This window comes from Abramis brama (assembly GCF_963993115.1).
Source record: "Abramis brama genome assembly, chromosome: 3".
In the NCBI taxonomy this organism is placed as follows: domain Eukaryota; kingdom Metazoa; phylum Chordata; class Actinopteri; order Cypriniformes; family Leuciscidae; genus Abramis; species Abramis brama.
In genome coordinates, this window is record NC_139965.1 from 875,917 (window position 1) to 899,291 (window position 23,375).

At 41.5% G+C, this 23,375-nt stretch overlaps 3 protein-coding genes across 4 annotated transcripts in view; 2 read left to right on the forward strand and 1 right to left on the reverse strand.

Annotated features, from left to right (window-relative positions):
* LOC311078665 (calcium-binding protein 2) overlaps positions 1-1,967 on the reverse strand; it is a 13,436-nt gene extending 11,469 nt beyond the window's left edge. The window contains exons 1-3 of one of the 2 annotated variants that reach the window (XM_084107617.1): positions 1,894-1,967; positions 1,019-1,063; positions 1-40 (exon numbers count right to left, since the gene is read on the reverse strand). The exon at positions 1-40 is cut by the window's left edge and continues 105 nt beyond it. In XM_084107617.1, coding sequence (XP_083963743.1) covers positions 1-40; positions 1,019-1,056 — 78 coding nt within the window. In that variant the 5' untranslated portion in view covers positions 1,057-1,063; positions 1,894-1,967. Of the gene's footprint in view, positions 41-1,018; positions 1,153-1,893 lie in introns of both variants that reach the window. The other variant, XM_084107618.1, reaches the window with a different exon arrangement.
* Positions 1,968-2,615: 648 nt separating this feature from the next.
* Positions 2,616-23,375, forward strand: part of LOC311078925 (myelin-oligodendrocyte glycoprotein-like) — a gene marked incomplete at its 3' end in the record, with an annotated part of 41,909 nt that continues 21,149 nt past the window's right edge. Inside the window, exons 1-2 of the mRNA XM_084107977.1 lie at positions 2,616-2,751; positions 2,869-2,925. Of these exons, the coding sequence (XP_083964103.1) occupies positions 2,871-2,925 (55 nt within the window). The 5' untranslated portion in view covers positions 2,616-2,751; positions 2,869-2,870. The remainder of the gene's footprint in view (positions 2,752-2,868; positions 2,926-23,375) is intronic.
* On the forward strand, positions 8,106-23,141 carry LOC311078883 (butyrophilin subfamily 1 member A1-like; the record flags this gene model as incomplete). The annotated part of the gene is made up of 7 exons (XM_084107935.1): positions 8,106-8,496; positions 9,034-9,396; positions 9,580-9,699; positions 9,791-9,811; positions 21,160-21,198; positions 22,342-22,383; positions 22,507-23,141. The coding sequence occupies 7 exons, from the start codon at positions 8,106-8,108 to the stop codon at positions 23,139-23,141; spliced, it is 1,611 nt and encodes a 536-aa protein (XP_083964061.1).

Genomic DNA, 23,375 nt, shown 5'->3' on the forward strand with positions numbered 1-23,375 from the left:
GCGAAGGGCCGGTTTGGGGGCGGAGCCTTCAGCTGATTGGCTGGATTGTGTCAGAAGGAGAATATGCAAATGTGTGAGAAACTCAGTAACTAAAAACGGAAGTTTCTATTTCATGTAACACTGACTAAAAACTATTAATAACAATAAAATACACACAAAAATAACATATCTTTCCTTCACGGGTCAAAATGACCCGAAGCCATAAAATTACACTTTTTTTTTTTTTGTCCAGAAAGCTTATTTAATTTAATTTTGATAATTGTTTTTGTTTGTTTTTAATGCAAATTTTTTTGTAGATTTTTGTTTTGTTCTTTTTTATTTTATTTACCTTTAAATTACTAGATTTGATCAATAAATAATACATAAATAGTAATTTAGTAATTTAAGCACATTCCTCACATTCTTTCAACTTAAATTCAAAATAGCTCATAATTTCATGCATAACCCTTTTAATTCAGCTCAAAATATCTTACATTGGGTGTCTTTGCCGACCTCTTGTAATAATATAAAATAATAATATAAGATGATATTTCATGACTCTAGATGGCCTTATAGCTCTATATGGAGCAAATGAGCTGTTCCTCTGGGTCCTAAAGCCAGTTCACTTCAGTGTGCATTCAGATACACATGTAGACATTAGAAGATTATTTTTTGGTAAAGTTTTAGCATTTTTAGTTTGAATCTTGAGGTAAAAGATCTTTGAATCATTTTTATGTTTTTCTATGTGAACTGAAGCATTCCTCACATTCCATTCATTCCCGTGAGTGAAGGATTTGTTACTTTTTTAAATTTCAACCTCAAAACATTTTTGTTTGTGTATTCGTGCGACAAAAGTCCAGGTGTGTTGAACACTCAATTTTTTTTTTTTTTTCAAAAATGATTTCCGGGTCAGAATGGCCCGATGGAAGGATGAGGGTTTTTAACAACAGTTCAGGGCTGCGTTTCCCAAAAGCATCGTAAGTTGATCGTAGAGACCATTGCTGGCAACTGTTCTACATTGATGAACATGTTCCCGTACCTGTCAATAGATGGCGCTCTCTCCGCTCTCTGTGCCATGCTGTCGCTGTTAATGACAGACACAATCAGTGTTGGGAAGATATTAACACCAGATGACAGGGAACGTTCTGGAAGGATTCACTCACAGTAACGTTCCTGTAACAGTAATTCAACATTATAGAATAACGTTATCAAAACGTTACGCAAAAACACCATTCATACATCGTTCATGGAGCGTTTTTACTGAAACATTTTAGTTGGACGTTCATCTGTTTTTTAAACGTCACTACCCATAATGTCTGCATAATGATAAACAGCAGTTTACTGTAATCAGTGCAACGCATAACATGAGAAATGATAGACTCACAAACACACTTTATGTTTTAATCAAGACTGTTTTACTACAGCACTTCCATTTTATGTTTCAGTCCGTTTGTCTCTGGAAGTAAACTGTAGTAGCAGGACTCTTGACACACACATTTCTTCCTTCCATCACATGTTTGAGTAAACATCATGAAAGGTGTCATTCAACATTCATCCTGTGAAAAACATTCTGAAATCTGACACCGCATTACAATGGGAACCGCACTTTAAAACCTGTCAGCGGCTCAATGTTTGTGTGATATCAACTTCACATTTGGAATCAGACGTATGGCTTTGATAGCAATTTAGAATACAAATTATTTTGTAAAATATAGATTTTGTATAAAATAAAAATGTTTAGTTCAGTACATTTGCTTTACAATAAACTTAAACTTAAATAACTTTTCTACACTTTTTCTGATAATCTGCTGAGATCTGCACTTTAAAGCATTCATGAACTACAAGCGTCTTCTGAAGATCTTCATGTCTACAAGCTCAGAGCGAGGGCTGGAAGTTAGTAAACGGTCTTCTTACCGTGAACACGAGCTCCTCCAGCAGAGATGAACCTCTTCTCAGTGCGTCAGAAGATCTTACAGTGATTAAGTGGATGAACAGCACAGATTAAACCAGGACACATGTGGGCATGGCCACAGAAACACAGCCTTCTCCTTTATAGACACAACCGGAGCTTTTCTGATGGAATGACACAGAAAATATTTATTGTGATAATTATTAATAGTGATTTACTGTTTTACGTTTGTACTTCGTTACACTGTACTCGAACCATGTTCAAACATTAGGCATGTTAACATTAATAAGCGCTAAACTAGCACTGACCTCACATGTTCTCGAATCACTCTATTGATCAACAGAGAAAGATTTACATTTGTCTTATGTTTTACACTCAACTAAATCAAGGTTACAATCAGCCGAATCATTAAAATCCACATTTAGACATATTTTGAATTATGAAAAAAAAAAAAAAAAATGGAATGCATGTCGATATATTTTTTTCTGAAGTGACTCCAACGAAAAATATGTGATTGTGAACTTGTGTATGTTTTTTTTATGCTTGCAATCCGTACAGAAATGACATTAATGATATACAACTTTGTATACAATACACACAATATATCAACAATATGTTCAATGTCATCTGTGAACTTATGTGCCTAATACTGTATGTTCACATTTTATGACGCCTGTGTTTTATTCCTGTTTAACGAGGGTCGTCAAACTGACGTTAAAGTGAAAATAAAACAGGAGGAAGAACAGGAGCACGCTTGTTTCCCGTTGATTTTCGTCTGTTTTTATTGATTTTATTTGACTATTATTGTGTTTAACGTGTCTAACGGCTCGAGAAAATAACTATATTAACAGTCTTTGTCTCCGGTGAGTTTCTGTTTCCTCGTTGAACACGACAGTCTGATTGATTATTTCTCTCGTATCATTCGTGTGTTTCTGGAAAAATCCTTCAGAGTTTGTTTTATTTGAGCTGTATTTTCACAGGGATGATGTCGATTATGATCATCACTTTACTGGTGAATCTCCTCATAGAGACTTCTGGTAAGAACAAGTTTGGATTTAATTCAGTTTTATGGATTAAATATTCTACATAGACCAGTATAGATCAACAAATATATATTTACAGAGTAATTCGCGTATGTGAACACCTTTTATTGGCAGAGGTGGACAGTAACAAAGTAACTGTGTTCTAGAAATAAATTTGATATTGATATGAGGGTAGACAGGCATAGATTCAGAGTAAGGTACTGTATTACATACAACAATGCAACAATAATAAAACAATGCATTGACATTTACTTTTTACTTTTGATACTTAAGTACTTTTAAAAATGAGTATTTCTGTACTTTTACTTAAGTAAAAATCGGTCTTTACAACTTTTACTTGTAACGGAGTAATATTTGACCAGTAGTATCTGTACTTTCACTCAAGTAAGGAAGTTGTGTACTTTTTCCACCTCTGTTTATTGGATATTATGGCACTGGGTTACATATTACACATGGAAGGTAATTTAGGTTAATGTGAAACTAAACTGTACCCGATCTCTACTAACTCTTGTAAACTCGTTGCTAGTCGCTATGACCACAATAATATAACAAGAAGATTGCTTACCTCTAATTAAACATCTCTGCCAGTGAAATAATAATTATATGAGCAAAGAACTTATGAACAAACCTTTGGCGCACAATGTTTAGAGGTGCTGTATGTAAGTTTTTGACTGTATAAAGCATAAAAATACCACAATATGTTTGCAGATATTTAGGAAACATGTTCATATAGTCGTTTCTCTGAAAAACATTTGCTACAGCCAGTTGTTTTACTTTGAAATGTGCGTTCCATTTTGATATCGCATGTTGCCAATTTACCCAATAGTATAATTGCCACCACAGGTTGCCAGTTGAAAACACAGCCATGGAAGCCAGTGAACAAACTGGGTCAGAGATCGCAGATTCTACCCGACCTAAAAAGCCTCCGCACCCATCTAAAAATCTCTACGAACGGGAGCATATTAAAACGCGATATCAACTCATCAGCTCTCTCCAATATTTAGAATTTGGACTGCAGTACCCATTTCAGCCACTAGCTGTCAGTCCCACATACTCCACCTTTAAAATCAGTGAAGATCAAGTGAAGAGTTACAGTCGCTCATTGGTCACGAAACTAACGCCAACAAAATACAATATTTCATACGACCATTGTAAAAGTGCCAACTGTTATAGCCTACCATTTTTCTAAATTTTAACTAGCTCTCAATTGTTCAGTAGCCTAACATTTAAAGTCGATGTAATGAATATTAAAAGAAATTAATGTACAATATAAAATGAATGTACGAACTCACTGCGCAGGACGAAGCGCGAAGCCAGCTTCAGCAGCTTGTAACATGATAGTCTCTCTCATCTTGGCAAAATCGCTCGAAACCCAGCGCAATTTCCCCCTTTTTTCCCCCTTACTGTCTCCTGCATCTCTTGTTTTACTTTCAGCTGTGCATGTAGTCCATCTCGGCGGCGAATGCTCAGATTGTGCATTGAAGACTGTCACTTCTGACACCAAATGTAGGAGTTACTAGGAGTAACCAGGCGGCTTCTTTCTCCTCCTGAGACCTTTTTTTTAAGAACTGCAGGGTTACTGTTATGGCCATAACCCACGCCGTACATAACAGGAAGAAATAAATACAACTCACTGCTCTTGCTCTTGAACTCACTCTGAACTCACATTTCTAGCTCCCAACTCTCTATCTCCCTGACCCCGCTAAAACCCTGGCCCTTAATGTGAACAAGGACTAACAGCTAGAACCACTTCTTATTAAATTAACACTGTTGAACATCATATTAACTAGTGTCTTCCAGCATTTATAATGACATTGCATTGCAATACTATGCATTAATATACTGTAGTTGAAGTTACTCCAATAGTGAGGGCTGTGGAAATTACTGAATTGTGCCCCAGATCACCCCACGTGGATGGATAATTATACAATAATTATACAAATGCTGCGATGCTGCGCCTGCCTCAGAGCTCCGCCCACGCCGCTGACCTTCAGTTTGCTGGGGCTGTGGCCAGCCAGGCCATCTGATCAGACATTGCCCCAGGATCGGTCAAATGCAGGGAAACGTTTAGACGGGGGGGGCATGGGCCCGTAATAATATTTCCCACACCTCGCCCCAGGCTGAGAACAAGGAGCAGCGGGTGGAGGAAGGGGTTAGGCTGCGACCTACAGAGACTGTTGTGGTAGTGGGCTGGTCTTATATGGGAAATTTCTGCCACATACCAATTGTAGTGGCAGGAGTCGCTTGCACAGCTCTTGTTGACACTGGATCGATTGCAACCCTGGTTCATCCTGATCTTGTTCCAGTGGGGAAAGCTTTGGAATCGATGTCTGCTCATCTGAAAACTGTGACTGGTGACTTTTGTGCCAATAAAAGGGAAAGGTCTCTTCCTTTTTGGAATAGGCGGGCTGTCCGTGTCGTTCCAGGCATGGGTGGCTGAAGTGCAGGACCCCTGCATCCTGGGACTGGATTTCTTGAGGGCCGTTGGCTGTGTGCTGGACCTATGTAGAGTAGTTACCCTCCCCGATGGACGTTCGGTGCAACTGACCCATCCTGCTCCAAACTTGACCCCTGTGTCCCTATCTGTGTATTCAGCAGACTCATCCAGGCATGCCCTTGGTGCAGAAATCCCAGCCTTTGGGCCACCACCTCACTCTGTGAAATCACCGGCCATTAGTTCAAATTATTACATGGCTTGGTTGAATTCCAGTGTAGAATGTGGTCTGTTATTTCTTGATAACAGACCGCTGCGAAGTATAACACACCATTGCCATGAAAAACAGAGCGTTGCTATGGACGCAGGATTCTAACCGTAGAGACGGAACGGACTATTTTCTTTAGCGGAAGCAATACAATCGTTTTTAAATCAATAAACTCCTTTTTAAATCAATATTTTGTGTCAAATTATTGATTTATTTGGTGGGTAGCCATGTAATAAGCGGGATAATGTAGAGCGAGGCGGTTGTTATAGCGAATACACCCCCTTCAGGCTGATTCAAGACCCCTCCACTTCACGTCGGGGTCCCAATCAGCCTGTCGGGGTTGTATTCGCTATAACAACCGCCTCGCTCTACATTATCCCTTACTTGTTACACACACCACGACCCTGATTGTAATGCTGCTTCCCCTCACCCCCTTTTTCCGTCAGCACTGAATGGCTATTGTGCAGACAATGTGCTGTGCGATGACGAGAGAGAGACTCGGATCTCGGCTGTTAGAGACATTTGGTCCAAAAACTGTGAGGGCTTAAGTTAGCAACAAAAAGTGTGCTTGTGAGAAGTCATGGAGGACTTCAACAACATTTTTGCTCTCAATGAGAATGAAGTGGGCCTAACCCACTTAATACAGCATGTTATTGACACTGGAGATGCCCACCCGATAAGAGTAAGGCCACGTCGTCTCCCCCTGGTCCGACAGGAATCGGCGGATGAGGAGTTGGAAGACATGCTGCAGGCGGGTATAGTTGACCCCTCAGAGAGCCCATGGGCTTCAGTAGTCGTCATAATGCTGCGGAAAAATAGTTCCAGATGGCGGTTCTGCATAGACCATAGGCAGCTCAACAAAGTCACGAAAAAGGATTAATTTCTCCTGCTTCTCCTAGATTGGACAAGTCCCTCGACTATATTTGGCTGGTTCGTCCTGGTTCTCCACCCTTGAGGAGTGGCTACTGGCAAGTGCCATTGTCTCCTGAATCCGCTCCCAAAACCACATTCCGCACAAATAGGGACATCTGGCATTTCAAGCTCCTTCTGTTTGGGCTCTACAACGCTCCTGTCATGTTTGAACACCTCATGGACAAAGTGTTGGCAGGAGTTCCTCGCCGTTAATCTGGATGATCTCTGGTGAGTCCATGGTGAGTCGTTTGATGAAGCACTCGATTCCCTCTGTCGGGTGCTGAATAGAGTAGCAGCAACAGGCCTGAAACTGCATCCAGATAAATGCCACTTTATGAGGCTGAAGGTTGAGTTCCTTGGACACAGGTTGGGGAGGGAGGGCATAGTTACCCTGGAGGACAAAATTCACACCATTAGAGACCCTACAGACCTGAGACAACTGAAGAGTTTCCTGGGGCTCGCCTCTTACTATAGTAGTTTTGTAAGGGGGTTCTCATGCATAGGAGCGCTGCTCTTCCGCCTCCAGCAGAAAGACCATGCCTTTGTCTGGATTGACAAGTGCCAGAAGGCATTCATTACCCTTCGGCAAGAATTGATTGAAGCTCCAGTTCCACCTGACACCACACTGCCTTTTGTTTTAGACACGGACGCAAGCAACGTCGGCATGGGGGTAGTGTTATCGCAGGAAAGACCAGACGAGGCGAAGGTGGTGGCGTACTTTAGCAGGTTCTTTAAAGGAACACTCCACCGTTTTTTGAAATAGGGCTTATTCACCTTCTTTCCTACATTTAGATAGGTGGGCAAATGCATTTTTGTCTCAGTGCATGCATTGTTTTAGTTTAACAGGGTCGGCGCTAGCTTAGCTTAGCATAATGAATGGAATCCTTTGTTGCCAGCTAGCATGTCCTGAGAAAAAAGCGATAAAAAAAAAAAAACCCCACCTAATTACTTCTTGTGGCCTGCGTATTCACAACGAGTACAAATAGCGATACAGATTAACACTAGGCGATTTCCTATGCAGATATTGACTTGGGACTATATTAGGGGGAAGCACAATGGAAGCACTGCTGCTTGTGCGCAGAGATATCACGCCCAAGTAGCAGTGCTTCGCCTGTGCTTCCCCCTAATATAGTCCTTAATATATAAGTCAATATCTACCTAGGAAATCGCCTAGTGTTAATCTGCATCGCTATTTGTACTCATTGTGAATATGCAGGCCACAAGAAGTAATTAGGTGGGGGGGGGTTTATATCACTTTTACTCAGGACATGCTAGCTGGCAACAAAGGATTCCATTCATTATGCTAAGCTAAGCTAGCGCCGACCCTGTCAAACTAAAACAATGCATGCACTGAGACAAAAATGCATTTGCCCACCTATCTAAATGTAGGAAAGAAGATGAATAAGCCCTATTTCAAAAAACGGTGGAGTGTTCCTTTAACAAGTGCAAGAAATGCTATTGTGTCACCAGACGTGAGCTCCTTAAAGTGGTATTGGCATTGAGGCACTTCAAATACTACCATTCAAGACAAGGACAGACTATGCTGCTCTCCAATGGTTGATGTCCTTCAAGGAGCCTGAAGGTCAAGTGGCCCAGTGGCTCGAAGAACTCCAGACATACGACTTCACAGTAGTTCATAGACCCGAGTCTAGCCATGTCAACACTGATGCTTTGTCACGTCGCCCCTGTGCCGATGAGGGCTGCCGTCACAGTGTAAAGAGAGAGACACAGGAGAGGGAACTGTGTCTGGAGAACAAGCTAGCACAGTCTTCATGTGGAGCACTGAGGGTGTTTGACGCACCAGAGTGGAATTTACAGCAGGAGCGGGATGAGGATCTGAGGCCCGTGCTACGTTGGCTGGAGGCACAGCAGAGACCCGATTGGGAGGACATTACGGGGTGCTCGTTGGTCACAAAGGGACTGTGGTCCAAATTCAACACATTGCGGCTGAGTGAGTACTCCAAGGAGCCTACCACCGGGAGAACAAATGGCAAGTGGTAGTGAAAAGTTAAAACTACTTTTGCTGGGCAATAACTTTATTCTAAAGCTACTGTAAAGCCAAAACAATTGGTTACTTTAATTTCCTATTATTACTGTAAAGCTGCTTTGAAACAATCTATATTGTTAAAAGCGCTATATAAATGAAGGTGACTTGACTAGTGCCCAAAACACTGAGAGAAGAATAGGACCTTGGCCCAGCAGCTAACCATCCTCACAGCTGACCATCAGCGGGATTGGGACACTCACCTCCCTTTCATTCTCATGGCCCTTTCATTTCATTCTCCCTTTCATGAGTTCAGAGTGAGTTCAAGAGCAAGAGCAGTGAGCTATATTGATTTCTTCCTGTTACATACGGCGTGGGTTACGGCCATAACAGTAACCCTGCAGTTCTTAAAAAAAGTCTCGGAAAGAGAAAGAAGCCGCCTGGTTACTCCTAGTAGCGAAACACTACAGTATATTACATTGGGTGTCTTTCTGTGTCTCTCAGTGTCGTTCACTGTTGTGGGTCCTCGTGATCAGATAGTGGCTCATGTCGGGTCCACAGTCACTCTGCCCTGCTGGATCTCTCCTCCTGAGAACGCTGAAGCTCTGGAGATCCGCTGGTACCGTCATAACCAGTTCAGCAACCCTGTTCTCTTCTATCAGCATGGGAAGATCCTGGACATCCAGGAGGAATCGTTCAGGAACAGAAGCTCACTGACTCTGCGCTCAGATCAGTCTGGTGGACTGAAGGATGGAGACGTCTCTCTACGGCTGGAGAAACTCACAGTTCAGGATGAAGGTTCATTTCACTGTTATGTCAGTGGAGAAAGTGCATATGACAGCAGTAAAGTGGTTCTCAAAGTCACTGGTGAGTCAAAATTCATTGTTTTTATGGATGATCACCTCACTAAAGAAATAGTTCACCTATAGAAATGACTAATTCTTTAAAATCAAATGTGATTGGCATTTTTTTTTATTAATATTTATAATAATTGATTTATATATTTTGGTCCAGAGTTGAGTTTAAATTTATAAGGACTCTTTTCCTCAGATCCGCCAGATTCACCAGATTCATCAGATCCATGGAAGGCTCTTTTCTTCACCCTTCTCATCTGTGCTCTTCTGGGTTTGACTGGGCAGATCCTGTACAAATACAGACATAAACTAACAGGTACAATCTGGTTAAAAGATTAAAATTATTTTATCTTCAAAAGGTTGTTATGCAGATATTTTATGCTTATGTGTTGATATCTTTCTTTCAGGGAAGAAAACAGTTAAAGAAGGTAATTGAACTACACATTTCATTTTAAGATCCAAAAACATATATGAATCAGCTTAACAGCAAAATCTATTATGGTTTACCAATTCTGGAATATTTGTGGAAGCAATTAATAATAAAATCTTCAAAACATGAAGGCTAATCATACACAGAGACTACTGACTAACAAGACACACCTGAAAACAATAAACAATAAACAATGAACCAATGAGAACATGACACATAGACAAGGGAACCAATCAGAACAAGACACATGAACAGAGGAAGCATATGACAGGATCACATGCGGACAAGGAATCACATGACAAACCAGGAACCATGACTGAGCCAATTTACAAAATTAAAGACATGATAACAAAACCCACAACCAACCGTGACAGCTCCACTCTCAGACTGAATAATGGTAAACAAACAAACAAACAAACAAACAAACAAACATATAAAATAACAGTGCTGCCCAATCCTGTTCCTGAAGATCTACCTTCCTGCAAAGTTCATCTCTACCCCTGATCAAATAAACCTTCATGAACACTTGATAATCACAATTGGAGGAGGCTGGAACTAACCTTTGCAGGAAGATCTCCAGGAACAGGAATAAGATTCTTTATTGCGAAATTGGAGCAATCCTTACAGTGCCATCACTATACCTTTGTGCAAGCTAAACATCTAATTTAAATTCCAAAGAAATAATAAGATAATAACCAATATACAATACGTCAATACACAATATGCCATAAACAATAAAACGCAAAAACAGTACAAAAACAATACTCACAAAACCAGTACAAGCAAGGCGAACAGTCAATTATGGCACAGTAAGCAGTAAGTACTGTATGATATTGCACACAATGAAAGAGAGGTAAGTGCAACAGAATGTAACAGAATTTGAATAATATAGTGTAAACGTATACTAAGTAGACACACTGAGATATACAGAGGGTGTTGTTAACCTTGTATAGAATGAGATATAACATGTCCCCTCAGATTGGTGATTTCTCAGTTAATGAGTGTGTGTAGGTGTGTGTGTGTGCTGGCAGTGTTCAACTCTCATATGGAGCTGGGGTAAAAACTGTTCTTGAGTCTATTGGTCCGCGATTTGATGGACCTAAAATGTTTACCAGAGGGCAGCAATTCAAACAAATGATGTCCCGGATGGAAAGGATCCTTTAAAATGTTTCCTGCTCTTCGGACAGCGTGCAGTGTAAAGCTCTTTCAGGGAAGGCAGAGGGCAGCCAATGATTTTTTGGGCTGAGTTGATTACTCTCTGGAGAGCTTTCTTATCTGCCGCTGAGCTGCTGGCGTACCACGTAGAGATGCAGAAGGTTATCACACTCTCGATAGAAGGAATCTCGATAGAGGGACACTAGCAGCTGCTCTTGTAGGTGGTTCTTTCTGAGAATCCTCAAGAAATAGAGTCGCTGCTGAGCTTTTCTGGCGGCTGCTGAGGTGTTTGTGATCCAAGAGAGATCCTCAGCGATGGTCGTGCCCAAGAATCCGAAGGCTGAAACCCTCTATTCACTTCCGTCACAATGAACATTAGTTATTAACTTAGGGGCCGCTAACACAACACCGTTTTAACAGAAAACTCTTAAGTTTTCTCTGTGCAAACTTTAAAAACGCTAACCTGTGAGAACGCTGATGGCGTGCACATGCGTATTATGTGTTCAGTCTATAGATAGGCACGAGTGCACAAGTTTTGGTGCTAAATAGGAGAAGGATCTACCGCCAGCAGTCGATTTTGATATTCTAGGTATTATCAACTGGCCGGAATTTTGAGATTGCAATAGACGTGAAGGACTATAATGCGTTAAGAGCTCGCTCAAGCACTGCGGAGCTAAACCATTTAGTGCTTTGTAAGTAATCAGCAATATTTAAATGTATACGATGTTTAATAGGGAGCCAGTGCAGTGTTGACAGAACCGGGCTAATATGGTCATACTTCCTCGTTCTGGTAAGAACTCGAGCTGCTGCGTTTTGGACCAGCTGTAGTTTGTTTATTAAGCGTGCAGGGCAACCACCCAGTAGAGCATTACAATAATCTAGCCTTGATGTCATGAATGCATGAACTAACTGTTCCGCATTTGTCAATGAGAGCATATGACGTAATTTAGATAAATTTTTAAGATGGAAGAATGCGGTTTTACAGATACTAGACACGTGACTTTCAAATGAAAGATTGGTATCAAAGAGCACACCCAGGTTCCTAACCGATGACGAAGACTTGACAGAGCAGCCATCAAGTGTTAGACAGTATTCTAGGTTATTACATGAGGACGTTTTTTTGTCCAAAATTACTAGTCATCCAGTTTTTTATATCACCTATGCATTCCGTTAATTTTGTGAATTGGTAAGTTTTGTCTGGGCGTGAAGAAATATAGAGCTGAGTATCATCAGCATAACAGTGAAAACTAATTCCATGCTTCCTAATGATATCTCCCAAGGGTAGCATGTACAGAGTGAAAAGCAACGGTCCAAGTACTGAGCCTTGTGGTACGCCATACTGAACTTGTGATCGATGAGACATCTCTTCATTTACTGCTACAAACTGATAACGGTCAGATAAGTATGATTTAAACCATGCTAGTGCAATTCCACTAATGCCAATATAGTTTTCTAGTCTATTTAAAAGAATGTTGTGGTCAATGGTGTCAAATGCAGCACTAAGATCAAGTAACACTAATGGCCGGGGACCTATAGCCCCCCCCAAACATTTTCTTGGGTGGAGCTATGGGCTTAGGCTCAGGGACAGGCTCAGACGTGACGGCGACCTTCGTGGTTAAGGGCTCAGGCGGCGTGGCGGCCATCTTTAGCGAGGGTACGGGCGGCGAGATGGCCATCTTGGTCGGAGACAAGGGCTCAGGCGTAGTGGTGGCTTGGCTGAGAGTACGGGTGGCGAGGCGGCCATCTTGGCTGGAGACGAGGGCTCAGGCGTGGCGGTGGCTATCTTGGCTGAGGGTACGGGTGGCGAGGCGGCCATCTTGACCGGAGACGAGGGCTCAGGTGTGGCGGCCATCTTGTCCGCGAGCTCGCTAGTTGGAGCCGATGTATGTGCTGTCCAAACACACAAAAGAGCTGTGGAGACGATCATGAATGCTGTATCCTCCGAAACCGTCTCAGGTGCAGTGGCCACCTTGTCCGAAGTCACAGGCATGGTTGACGTGGTGTGAACAGTCTCTGGCTGGGCAGGCACAACGGGAACAGTATCTGGGCCGGCAGGACTGACGTGAATAATCTCAGGCTCGGCAGGACTGATGTGAAGCTCTGGCTCGGCAGGACTGACGTGAAGAAGCTCAGGCTCGGCAGGACTGACGTGAAGCTCTGGTTCGGCAGGACTGACGTGAAGCTCTGGTTCGGCAGGACTGACTTGAATAAGCTCAGGTTCGGCAGGACTGACGTGAAGCTCTGGCTCGGCAGGACTGACTTGAATAAGCTCAGGTTCGGCAGGACTGACGTGAAGCTCTGGCTCGGCAGGACTGACTTGAATAAGCTCAGGCTCGGCAGGACTGACGTGAAGCTCTGGCTCGGCAGGACTGACTTGAATAAGCTCAGGCTCGGCAGGACTGACGTGAAGCTCTGGTTCGGCAGGACTGACGTGAAGAAGCTCAGGTTCGGCAGGACTGACTTGAATAAGCTCAGGTTCGGCAGGACTGACTTGAATAAGCTCAGGCTCGGCAGGACTGACTTGAATAAGCTCAGGCTCGGCAGGACTGATGTGAAGCTCTGGTTCGGCAGGACTGACGTGAAGAAGCTCAGGTTCGGCAGGACTTACGTGAAGAAACTCAGGTTCGGCAGGACTGATGTGAAGCTCAGGCTCGGCAGGACTGACTTGAATAAGCTCAGGCTCGGCAGGACTGACTTGAATAAGCTCAGGTTCGGCAGGACTGACGTGAAGAAACTCAGGTTCGGCAGGACTGACTTGAATAAGCTCAGGTTCGGCAGGACTGACGTGAAGAAACTCAGGTTCGGCAGGACTGACGTGAAGAAACTCAGGTTCGGCAGGACTGACGTGAAGAAACTCTGGAAGGGGGCTCTCAACGGGACGAGACTCTGGAAGGGGGCTCTCGATGGGATGAAACTCTGGAAGGGGGCTCTCGACGGGACGAGACTCTGGATTTGGTGGAGGGGTGTTGGTAGGCTCTGCGAGGCCGATGGTAAGTGCAGAGTTGTTGTTTACCAGCACCCACACAAGCGGCAAAATCTTCACGAGGACCGCTCCCTGGGAGGCGTGCCCAGGACCGCTCACTGAGGCTGGGCGATGTAGAAAATATACAGCGAGCGGTCGGGATAGTGTGTTAGGCATGCCAGCTACAAAAAATCCCTGGTGTGAGACTCCAGGGAGGTGTCCTTTTGTTCCAGACACAGCAGAGCAACGGCGGGAATATCCATGGAGCAAAAACAGAAGAAAACACTGCAAAAATAAACTGTTATGGTCTTGTAATCTGTCACGGATGGGTGGCTGTAATCAAGGGCCAGACGACGGAGACGATAAAGAAGACTTTAATCCAAGGGAAAACGTACAAGCACATATCACCTAGAACTCTAAATATTACAAGACAAGGACCAGACAGAAACAGAGGATTTAAATACATAGCAAACAAGAGGAACTAACAAGACTAATTAATACAACACACCTGAAACGAGTAAGCTAATTAATTAGTAACAAAGGAGACAAACAGGTAGGGAACAGAGGTGAACTGATAAACAGACTAGAAGTATAACAAACTCAGACATGAACAGAGAAACATATTAAAATCAAACATAACCCTGACACCAGGCCTGTGGTACAACATTAAAGTCAAGAGACAGCTGAAAAAGTTGTCAACACACCTTCAGCTGAGATGCACATTCCCTCAGTACCTTGCCCTTTATTCCATCCAGCCCGATGTCTTCAAGTCTGCATGATTAAAATCCCCTGCTATGATGTGCACAGCATCAGGATGGATAGTCTGATTGGAGTTTATAGCGTGCAGCAAGTAGCTCTGAGTGGTGTTAGCATTAGCATCTGGTGGGATGTAAACAGCTGTAACCATAACAACTGTAAACTCCCAAAACAGAGAGAAGGGCCTGCATTTAACAGTTAAAGGGATAGTTCACCCAAAAATGAAATTTAGCCCATGATTTACTCACACTCAAGCCATCCTAGGTGTTTATGACATTCTTCTTTCAGACGAATACAATTGGATTTATATAAAAAAAATGTTCTGGCTCTTCCAAGCTTTATAATGGCAGTGAATTGCTGTTTCTGTTTTGAAGTCCATAAAAGTGCATCTATCCATAATAAAAGAGCATCTATCCATAATAAAAGTTAATCTATCCATGATAAAAGTGCATCTGTCCATCATAAAAGTGCATCTATCCATAATAAAAGTTAATCTATCCATGATAAAAGTGCATCTGTCCATCATAAAAGTGCATCTATCCATCATAAAAGTGCATCTATCCATAATAAAAGTTAATCTATCCATGATAAAAGTGCATCTATCCATGATAATAGTACATCCATCATAAAATTGCATCTATACATGATAAAAGTACATCTATCCATCATAAAAGTGCATCTGTCCATCATAAAAGTGCATCTATCCATGATAAAAGTACATCTATCCATCATAAAAGTGCATCTGTACATCATAAAAGTGCATCTGTACATCATAAAAGTGCATCTGTCCATCATAAAAGTGCATCTGTACATCATAAAAGTGCATCTGTCCATCATAAAAGTGCATCTGTACATCATAAAAGTGCATCTGTCCATCATAAAAGTGCATCTATCCAACATAAAAGTGCATCTGTCCATCATAAAAGTGCATCTGTCCATCATAAAAGTACATCTATCCATCATAAAAGTGCATCTATCATCATAAAAGTGCATCTGTCCATCATAAAAGTGCATCTATCATCATAAAAGTGCATCTGTCCATCATAAAAGTACATCTATCCATCATAAAAGTGCATCTGTCCATCATAAAAGTGCATCTATCCATGATAAAAGTACATCTATCCATCATAAAAGTGCATCTGTACATCATAAAAGTGCATCTGTACATCATAAAAGTGCATCTATCCATCATAAAAGTGCATCTGTACATCATAAAAGTGCATCTGTCCATCATAAAAGTGCATCTATCCAACATAAAAGTGCATCTGTCCATCATAAAAGTGCATCTGTCCATCATAAAAGTACATCTATCCATCATAAAAGTGCATCTATCATCATAAAAGTGCATCTGTCCATCATAAAAGTGCATCTATCATCATAAAAGTGCATCTGTCCATCATAAAAGTACATCTATCCATCATAAAAGTGCATCTGTCCATCATAAAAGTGCATCTGTCCATCATAAAAGTACATCTGTCCATCATAAAAGTGCATCTATCCATCATAAAAGTGCATCTGTCCATCATAAAAGTACACCTATCCATCATAAAAGTATATCTATCCATCATAAAAGTGCATCTATCCATCATAAAAGTGCATCTATCCATGATAAAAGTATATCTGTCCATGATAAAAGTTAATCTATCCATGATAAAAGTGCATCTGTTCATCATAAAAGTGCATCTATCCATGATAAAAGTGCATCTGTCCATCATAAAAGTGCATCTGTCCATGATAAAAGTTAATCTATCCATGATAAAAGTGCATCTATCCATCATAAAAGTGCATCTGTCCATCATAAAAGTGCATCTATCCATAATAAAAGTTAATCTATCCATGATAAAAGTGCATCTGTCCATCATAAAAGTGCATCTGTCCATCATAAAAGTGCATCTGTCCATCATAAAAGTGCATCTATCATTCATAAAAGTGCATCTGTCCATCATAAAAGTGCATCTGTCCATCATAAAAGTGCATCTGTCCATCATAAAAGTGCATCTATCATTCATAAAAGTGCATCTGTCCATCATAAAAGTGCATCTGTCCATCATAAAAGTGCATCTATCATCATAAAAGTGCATCTGTCCATCATAAAAGTGCATCTATCCATCATAAAAGTACATCTGTCCATCATAAAAGTACATCTGTCCATCATAAAAGTGCAACTATCCATCATAAAAGTGCATCTGTCCATCATAAAAGTGCATCTATCCATCATAAAAGTGCATCTGTCCATCATAAAAGTGCATCTGTCCATCATAAAAGTGCATCTATCCATGATAAAAGTGCATCTATCCATCATAAATAGATGGATTTATTGGGCGCATGCGCACGCAGCGACCGGCAGCATAGTAGCGTGATGGTTGCCTGTTTGTTTGTTTGTATAACTCGTTAAAGTTATCTGAGTGTCTTTTCAAATCTGATCGCAGTTTTTAACACAACTGCAGATCTTCGTAACCGTTGTTCACATTCACCCGAAGTCTAACGAAAGCAGTACCCTAGAATTAATCTATAGCACTGTTCAGAAACTACAGGTAGTGTCCCCCGATGCCCCAAACCTAATCTTAGGTGATTTTAATCGCTGTTCTTTGGACAAAATTCTACAATGTTTTTATAAATGCGTGTCCTGTCCAACCAGAAACGGGAAGATTCTTGATCAGTGTTATGGCTCCATCAAAGGTGCCTACAAATCTGTCCCTCTGCCTCCCCTGGGTTCTGCCGATCACAACTGCGTGCATCTTATACCAGCGTATCGCACTTGCCTTCAGAGGGGGAAAGTGGATACCAGGCAAGTGAAGGTCTGGTCTGAGGAGGCTACGCTTGCCCTGCAAAACTGCCTGGACTGTACCTTGTGGGAGTTTGTTAAATCTTCACGGGACATAGATGAACTGACTGAAGTGGTCAGCTCATGGGTTGCATACTGTGAGGACACTGTAATTCCTAAAAAAGTTGTCAAAATATATCCTAATAACAAGCCATGGGTGAGAAAACAACTTAAGGACTTGTTGAAAAAGAAAAAGCAAGCATTCAAACAAAATAAATTTCAGGAATTACACAGTATTCAAAAGGAGATTAAACATGAAATCAAAAGGGCTAAAGGGTACTATAAACTCAAAGTGGAACACAAACTGAGCAATAACCTCCTAGGCTCAGCATGGGACAGTATTAAAACAATGGTGGGTCTAAATGATAAGACAAAGAAAAAGGTGGCACTGGAAGGTTTCAACTCAGACATATTCTTGGCCCAAGATCTAAATACATTTTATTCAAGATTTGACAAATATTATTTTAACAACGGAATTGTTGGCTAAAAACAGTCTTTACTGTCCCTGTCCCAACCAGCTGACTGTTTCTCTGCACAAAGTGTTGTGAACGCCTTTAAATACTGCAAAGCAAAAGCAAGTCCGGGCCCAAACAACATTCCCATACAGAAAAAAATATATGGAAATATATGTGGCATATATTCCAAATACATTGAAATATATTTGCATTGTTGTTCACTTATATTTATCATTTTGAAATATATTCTGAAATATAACAAAAATATATGATGTTAAGTGTGAAATATATTTATTGGGCCAATTTCAAATATTTGCATATATTCCAAAATATATTTTGAAAATATATTTCAAATATATTTATTTTGTGTATGGGTTGGCAGCCGTGTTCTTTCTTGTTGTGTGGAAAAGCTAGGTCCCATTTTTAATTATATTTTTAATCAATCTACTGTATGTGCCAACAGAAGGTCCCTGACTTATGGAAACAGTCAACTATAGCCCCTGTTGCAAAGAATAGCCACCCAAAGACTTTAAATGATTACAGTCCCATAGCCTTTACGTCACTTGTGATGAAGTCCTTTGAAAAGCTGATCAAAAGAGAACTGACATTTAGGACAAATTGCCTCCTCGACCCAGTTTGCATATAAACTCAACAGAGGGGTCCAGGACGCAACCGTAACAGTACTCAACCTCATCCTTAAACACCCTGAGGGCAATAAAAACCATGCCAGACTACTGTTCGTAGACTTCTCGTCAGCCTTTAACACCATTCAGCCCCATCTGCTGGCTGAGATGCTCTTGCATCAGTTCCAACTGGAGGCCAACCTTGTGGGCTGGATATTAGACTTCCTCACAAATAGATCCCAGCAAGTGAGAGTCAATGGCTATCTCTCTGACCTGGCTCTGGAGATGTTATCCGACAGAAGATCCGCTCCGAATCTGCTTGGGTGTAAGCCATCAGCACGGAAAAGCCTAGGACGCTCCCAAAACAGATTCCAATTATTTACAAAGAGCAGTTTCTGCTCACTGCACCATGACATTAACCATTCATTTAGCGCGAATAATCTACTAAACTTTTCTTGTCCTAGTCGGTACGTGGGAAGCGGTCCTGACACTATGATCGTTGTTTCAGGCGATGTGCTGCGTACCGTATCGATCAGATTCCTGAAGTCTTTCTTCAGAACCTCTGTCTGGCGCAGCCTGATGTCGTTCACTCCCGCGTGCAGGACCACAGTTCCGACGCGCTTGTCATCGTTCAGAATCTCGGGAACGTGAGCAGCGATTTCAGAAACACGAGCACCAAGAAAGCAGTGACTGTGCACCTTACTTTTACCTAACGTAGCATGTACGTGCCGAACGATGGAATCGCCGATGATCAAAGCATCGCGTTCTGTTTCGCGAAGAGGGGAGAAGCGGTTTTGGGTGGATATCTCGAAAACCGGGAGGGTCGGAGAGAGTCTTCTTGGTCTAGACCTGACTCGCGTCTTCCGCTGCGGAACCATCCAGGCTTCGTGGTGGCGTGTTGGAGCCGGAGTGAACGAGACCATGGCTGATCGCGACCTCGGCGCTCGGGACCGATGTTGAGAAACGCACGGAGTAGACGAGGTCGGAGTCAGCGGGTTAGTAACGTTGATCACTGATTTGTGTGCATCGGCGCGTGATGTTTCAAGAGCCAAACGCCGGTCTATCAGCTCGGCTTGTCTCACTAAAAGGTCGTGGATCTGTTTCTCAACAGCTTCCAGCTCAGACTGCAGTGCGTGAAGCTCAAATGTGTCCTCACCTGCACCAAAAGGTAGACTACTTACATCTGATATATTCGCCATTTTAACAGATGGACAGTAAGTTAGCAACGACGCTACCAGTGATGCTATCAATATTAATACTAATTTATGACTGAAGTCTTGGATATAATCCGTCTTTTTAGTGGTACGGGTGTAGAGTAGACGCACGATAGGCGAAAAAATGTTTGTTTGTAAGTGAGTGTGGAGAAGACGCATTCAGCCGTGATCCACAGGAGTAACCTATAAGAGTATCCAGCGTTGGATCACTATTCTGTACACTAATGACTGTCGTTCTGTGACTGAAAACCGACATTTTGTGAAGTTTGCTGATGATACGGTTATTGTCAGCTTACTGAACAACGATGAAACTTCACACGGTCATTGACCACTTTGTAACATGGTGTCAGGAAGCCTTTCTTGAACTGAATGCCTCTAAAACTAAGGACATGTGTATTGACTTCAGGCATAATGTCACTAACACTGTAGAAACTAGAATAAATGGTCAGGTAATAGAGGCTGTTAAAGAGTACAAGTATTTAGGATCCATTATTGACGACAAATTGTGTTTTGAGCCAAATACTAGTTTGCTTTGCAAGAAGGGCCAGCAGCGCCTGTATTGCCCTAGGAAGCTGGCCAAGTTTAATGTGGACAAGTCCCTGATGACCCTTTTCTATAGGTCGTTTGTTGAGTCAGTTGTCACCTTCTCTTTAATCTGTTGGTACGGGTCCATTACTGTAAAACAAAAAAACTCCCTTTCCAGGTTAATTAAGGTGAGCAGCTGCATTACAGTGCTAAGCAGAAAGGGCTGGAGGAACTTCATCAGCAGCAGAATAATAATATAGAGAACCATAAATAACTTATTGACTTACAACTTATTGATTGTTTACTGTTTTTTATTGTTTTTAACTATGCCTGCAAGGTTAAGTAATCTTTGTACTGTGTGTGTGGTTGTGTGTGATTTGTACTATACTATCTGCTGCACAACAAAATTGCCCCATTCAGGACAATAAAGTAACTAACTAACTAAAAGTGCATCATTCAGTTTATGACTGTAGAATTCATAACCTCAGCAAACACTGATACAGCACTTTTCATTTCTTATTTGAAGATATAATTGATAATTAAGAACATCATCATTTCAAACCAATCTGATCTGAATGTCTTGAAAGACTGACACAACTAAAGTAATTCCTGGATGAACGGATGAACACGAAGAGCAGTGTGGTGTTTTTATGAGGCTAGAATGACCTTTGACCCTGAGCCTAAGAAGCGTAACTGACAACAATACAAGTTAATATATAAAAGAGATTCTGCCTGAAAGAGTTCAAAGAGTTATTGAGGTTTATAGTGTCTGGAGTATTTGTGGAAGCTGAATGATAATTAATCCCTCCAATCAAATTTTCTCTCATTTTAGTTTGTGACGATGAATCTACGGAGAAACTGACAAAAGAAGGTACTTGAAGTTGTTTTTCTTTGATATATTTTTATATATATATATGAAGAACTGAAACCACTGAAGTGACGCACTAATCATTAAATAAACAATAACATGCATGTTGTAGCAGAAAAAAACATTAAAGGTATTGCGGAGGATTTTCTTTTTCCGGGTGGATCATCAAGACTATTGGTCCTTCTAGTTGTCAATCATTCTGGTGATATGTTTACGTAAGGCCGTCGTACGTGCTCGTCCCTAGGTAGTTTTCGCTTTCTGCGCATGCGCACTTTCGAGTGTATGTGTGTGGTGAGCTACGGTTTCAGCCTTTCATTGAAGCTCACCGTTCTCACCTGTTTTTTTCAAAATGTCTGAAGGTCGCAAGAGAAAAAGTGTCTACGAATTGTATGACAAGAAGAGAAAGGCCTCTGAAGAAAGAAACAAGACCAGAGTGTTTTTGGGAGAATATTTCACACGCTGGCATGCGCTAAAAGCACAGGTTGGGCTTCCCACTGATGCCTCAGTTGTGAAGTTTATACTCGACAGGTAAAGGAAAGTAGGCTTGTATGAGCCATGCCAACAGCAACTAGTAAACAGAGCGTGCACGAGGAGAACTAGGCTCGTGCACGCTCTCTCGTGCACACGTTTAATAGGCGTTCCCTCTCGGGAGCAGGTAGAGTGTTGCGCATGTGCATTTTTTCAAAAAGTGGAGAGGGCGGTTCTTTTCTAAAATTGGGGAAAATCCTCCACTATACCTTTAATATAATATAAAACAGCTTTTGTGATTCAGAAAACATTCAGTTTAAGACTGAACTATCCACACACACACACACACGCACACACGCACACACACACGCACACAGACACACACGCACACACGCACACGCACACACACGCACACACACACACACGCACGACAACTCTCTTGTAAAATTGCACATCAAGAACAATTATTTATAGTCAAATGTTTATGTAATTGCTTAATTCACACAGTGACATCCAGACGTCTGAGAGCACCAGTAAAAATGCTTTGATATTGTATTTTTCTTTCATTAATAATTTGATCCGCATGAAGAGCATCTTGTGCTTCAGTGGAAGCGAGAAAATCTGACCTTACAGGAGTAGATTTCTTTCTCTAAAGTCTCAAATTATTTCTCATTTTAGTTGTGGGAGACACAAATATAGAAGAACTGAGGAAACATGCAGGTATGATGACATCATCTCAGTTATATATATTTCATCATCTTTAGTCATATATGCACATATTTGTAAATATGATCTCACACATGTTGAAGTGTATTAATAATTGTTGCATTGTTTTCTTCACAGTTCAGATCACTATTAATCGTGGGCGTTCACATCCAGGTCTGATGATCACTGAGGACTGTAAAATAGTGAGAGACGCTCCAGGATATAATCACACTGGAGAGGGATTTCCATATGAGTTATGTGCATTTGGAGCTCAAAGATTTACATCTGGCCGTCACTATTGGGAGGTTGATTTGGCACGAGAAGATACTCCTCCTAAAAACTACTGGTTAATTGGTGTGTCGAAACATGGAAATTTTCGCTCAGATAACAGATCTGCTTTTACTCCATCAAACGGTTACTGGTTCTTGTGTTCAGACGGTCCTAATGGCTTTTACATCAGCTCTGATCCACCAGTTACTCTCCCACTGACGCCGAGACCTGAACAACTGGGAGTTCTGTTAGATTGTGATCACGGTCAGCTGTCATTTTACAGTGTCAAAGAGAGGAAACCTCTGCTGACCATGAGGATCAGATTCACTGGATCAGTCGCTCCGCTGTTTAATCCAGGAGTAGGAGATCTGAGTCCACTTATAATTCTGGATTGTCCAGAACCTGTAGAATCACCTGTAGAAACACCTGCACCTGTAGAATCACCTGTAGAAACACCTGTAGAGTCCAGTGAACCTTTACTGAGTTACAGCTCAGACGCCTGACTGACCAATCCAGTGTGTTTAGACAGAATGAAGCATGTGCACAGAAACTGACACAGATGCTTTTCCCTCTTATGCCAAATCCAGATGTAAGCTGGGATTGCAAACTCAACTTCTTTCCCACATTCATCTAGTGTCTGAAAACAGAGATGATGAAGTGAGTTATTACAGTCTTCACATATTAAAGAGTTCTTCATCCTCTCTGTTACTAACACATATATCCAGAAACACATGAAC